The sequence below is a fragment of the Acanthisitta chloris genome, unplaced genomic scaffold (genome assembly GCF_000695815.1).
Source record: "Acanthisitta chloris isolate BGI_N310 unplaced genomic scaffold, ASM69581v1 scaffold37790, whole genome shotgun sequence".
Classification (NCBI taxonomy): Eukaryota; Metazoa; Chordata; class Aves; order Passeriformes; family Acanthisittidae; genus Acanthisitta; species Acanthisitta chloris.
This window is the reverse complement of record NW_008653915.1, coordinates 6219-9603: the sequence shown is the minus strand read 5'-3', so window position 1 is coordinate 9603 and position 3385 is coordinate 6219. Positions and strand designations below refer to the sequence as shown.

At 43.3% G+C, this 3385-nt stretch overlaps 1 protein-coding gene across 1 annotated transcript in view; it reads left to right on the top strand.

Moving 5' to 3' along the window:
* Window positions 1-871: 871 nt before the first annotated feature.
* Window positions 872-3385, top strand: part of HMBS (hydroxymethylbilane synthase) — a gene marked incomplete at its 5' end in the record, with an annotated part of 8026 nt that continues 5512 nt past the window's right edge. Inside the window, 5 exons of the mRNA XM_009082714.1 lie at window positions 872-944; window positions 1591-1640; window positions 1740-1795; window positions 2935-3012; window positions 3323-3379. Coding sequence (XP_009080962.1) covers window positions 872-944; window positions 1591-1640; window positions 1740-1795; window positions 2935-3012; window positions 3323-3379 — 314 coding nt within the window. The remainder of the gene's footprint in view (window positions 945-1590; window positions 1641-1739; window positions 1796-2934; window positions 3013-3322; window positions 3380-3385) is intronic.

Here is a 3385-nt window from a genome sequence, read left to right as displayed (position 1 = left end):
GAACCAGGTTAATTCCCAAAGAGCTTTGGGCCCCTCAGTGGGAGAAAAGGTGAAACTCATCTGCAGTTGCTTGAGTATGCTGCTGCTTGCCTGTGTGGTATGATGATCTGCTAGTGTGATCCTGGTTTTATTTTATTTGCTTCTGCTGTTCTTATGCGAAGGAATTTTATTCCTGCAGCTTTGAGACCTATTGCTTGCTGTACATGACAATGCAAGCTGTTACTTGTGTGTGTCTGAAGAACCTCTAAATAGAGCTCTGTTCCCACAGAGGGCATGTAACTTGTATTTGCCAGTAACTATAGATTTTTCTAGCAGCATGGTGAAATCCTACTGGCTTCTCCCAAAACTTGCAGTATTGGTAAAATTCATATTCTTAGAGCAAGCAGGAGGCTGCTCAGTGTGCAGTATGACATGTTCTTTCATCGATGACCACAGGAGGGTGGTTTTGCTTACTTTTCTGCCTACTTAATAACGAGCAGGCATCGTTCAGCAGTTGCTTTCTGCAGAGGTGAAACCATGCAGTAGAAACACAGAATCCTGATCTGGAGGCTTCTGCCCTAGTCACTCTCCCTAACTTGGTAAATTCATTGCTTTGCCTCATCAGTGCTTGGATCACAATGGTACTGGACATGGGGAGATGTTGTTCTGCTACCAAATAAGAGAGTGCTCTGGTTATGATATGAGTTCACATGGTTCAAGGAGTTTGTACATATGAGTGATTTTACTTGAGACAACTTATTTCAAATTGGTTTGATTTCTGGACACTGTACTGGTCATGCATGCCTGACTGTTGGAGAGTGGCAAAGCCTCCTTAGCTACTGTATGGACAATGTGATCTTTCCTTAGGACTTTGCTTTCTGCTTCCTTGCAGCTGGCCCGGATTCAGACTGACAGCGTAGTCAAGATGCTCCAAGAGCTATACCCTGACCTCTGCTTTGAGATAGGTAAGTTGTTTTGGATGCTGCCCTGGGGCAGACAGCAGCAGGAGCCAGTGGGTTATCTTCGTGTACACAACAGGTGTGTGTGGAGTCGGGAGGAGGATTTGACCCTGCTTATCTGAGAATTCAGTTTGGTTGCATGGCTGAGCAGCTGCTGCTGCTGCTGGTCTCTTCTAGGGGAAAAGGATGGACTTTATAAGCTCTTGATGATGGAAGTGCTGAGTATGTGATGCAGATGGTGTTACGTTGCTCCATTTGTGAACCTGCTACCATTCTGTCTGCACCCCGCTGAACATTAGGGACATTTTTTTCTGGGGCTCAAGGCTTTCAACGGGAATAACGGGAACTCAGCCTTGCACTGTAGAGAACTTGTGCATACGTGTTTACTGGCACTCTAGAGACAGACTGTGGCAGTTTCCATTGGGTCAGCTCTTCCCCAAGCTGGTGCACTTTCCGTTTGCTTTGCTTTTGGGGACAAGTGAAGGAAGTCTCAATTTCACTAGTCTTGAGTGCAGTGTTTCTAGAAGTGAGTGGCTCTCCTGCTTAGTTTGAGTCTGTGTTCAGGCAGTAGTGTGACACTGCTCTGCATGCAGCATTTTACATAGATGTTTTCAGCCTAAGCCCATGTTTTACCTGTACTGTCTCTGAGCAGTTGCCATGTCAACAACTGGAGACAAAATCTTGGATACAGCACTTTCTAAGGTAAAGGATCTCTTCTTCCTCTATACTAGAACTAATTGTATTTGATGATATATTGGCTAATGCTTCTTTTGTGATCTGTGTTCCTCCATTTATGTTTAGATTGGGGAGAAGAGCCTTTTCACCAAAGAGCTGGAAAATGCACTTGAAAGAAATGAGTAAGAGCCTATTGTTTTCTATTCTTCTTCTGGCATTCAGTGCTCTTTGGACATCTTTGGCTTGCTGCATATGTGATCTGCTTTCCTTCTGTTCTGGTACCTCTCTGGCTAAGAAAGAAATCCTATGATAAGTCACTGTCCTTTTTTTTTTTAATTTTCTTTTCTCTTTCTACCCTGGGTTTAGACCATGTATTTTGAAGTGGAGTTGTTGTGTCACTTGGTCTGCCCTGTTACGCTTTTTTCTTCTGTGATTTGTGTATTACCTGTGCATCTGGAAGGATGTGATCTCATTTGATTCCTGCTTTTGAGTATGTTCTTTTAAAAAGACTTTGCTTGGTGGTGATAACGTATTGCAAAACATATTTATTGTCATCACATTAACATGTATTAACATTTGCAGGCTAAATGTGCAGGAGAATTGGGCATGGACAAGTTGTGCTGCATTCTGTGCAACTTCTCTCTACAGAAAACTTTGGTGCAGGTTCCTGCTGGAGCAGAGAGAGATTAGTGGTGTTTGGTTTTGTGGTTGGTTTTTCTGTTGTTGTTGTTTAATCTTTTCTTTCTTTTTCAATACCATGAGGAGGGTTTCAGTGTTGCCTTAGTTAAAGCAGATTTAAAAACAAAGGTATTCTTCTGCTTCTCTGCTACATAGTTACATCATACTGCATTTTCAGGGAAGCTGGTGAAAAAATACTGGAGACTGGAGCATTTACAATTATGTGTGAATTGCCATGTGATGAAGCAGGTAGCCTGTAGTTTGGCTGGCTGTTATTTTCAGTTTGAAGCGTAATACCAGCCAACATACTGATGCGTATTGATACAGTGAGTCTTTCTGTGTGAACATCTCCACTGTCTTGCCTCATTCAACTTGCTTGTTTATAAAGTGTCTTACATTGCTGCTGGGAGGAAGGCATTGTCTTAAGGGGAAAAAAAGAGTCAGAGAAAGGTGAAGTAGCTTTTTGTGGAGTAACAGTTGAACTCTATAGTAATTCTGGCTACAAAACCGTGAAATTCCTCTCTCTTCTCCAAATTTATTCCCAGGGTGTGTTTAAACTTTTTTTAGGTGATCTGCAGGCCTCTGGTAGGTCACCACATGAGCTCAGCCGCCTGTTCACTGAATGCTCTCCTCTCATTATTAGAGTTGACCTTGTGGTTCACTCCTTGAAGGACCTGCCAACTTCTCTTCCTCCTGGCTTTACCATTGGTGCTGTCTGCAAGTAAGTGTGGACGTGAGGCTCAGTTCTCTGCGGGACTTGCATTTCATAGTGTTGGTAAAGGAGAGCAAAGGCAGCTTAGGTCCTTCTCTGTGTTCAAAGTTCCTTCACCCTCTGATTAATTTCCAAAACAGTGGAAACACCAGAGTTGCCCTAGTGTTCCCTAGCCAGGGGGTATGCTGGAAATTCTTGTGTTTACAGTGATGGTGGAGTATTTTGGAGACAGAGGCAATTCCTCCGGGGACTGATAGCAGAACTGTTGAGCTTAACAGCCTTCCCTTAAATGATGCTCTGCGCTTGCATTATTTTGCAGAAGGGAAAACCCACTTGATGCTGTTGTCTTTCACCCCAAGAACTGTGGAAAAACACTGAGCCA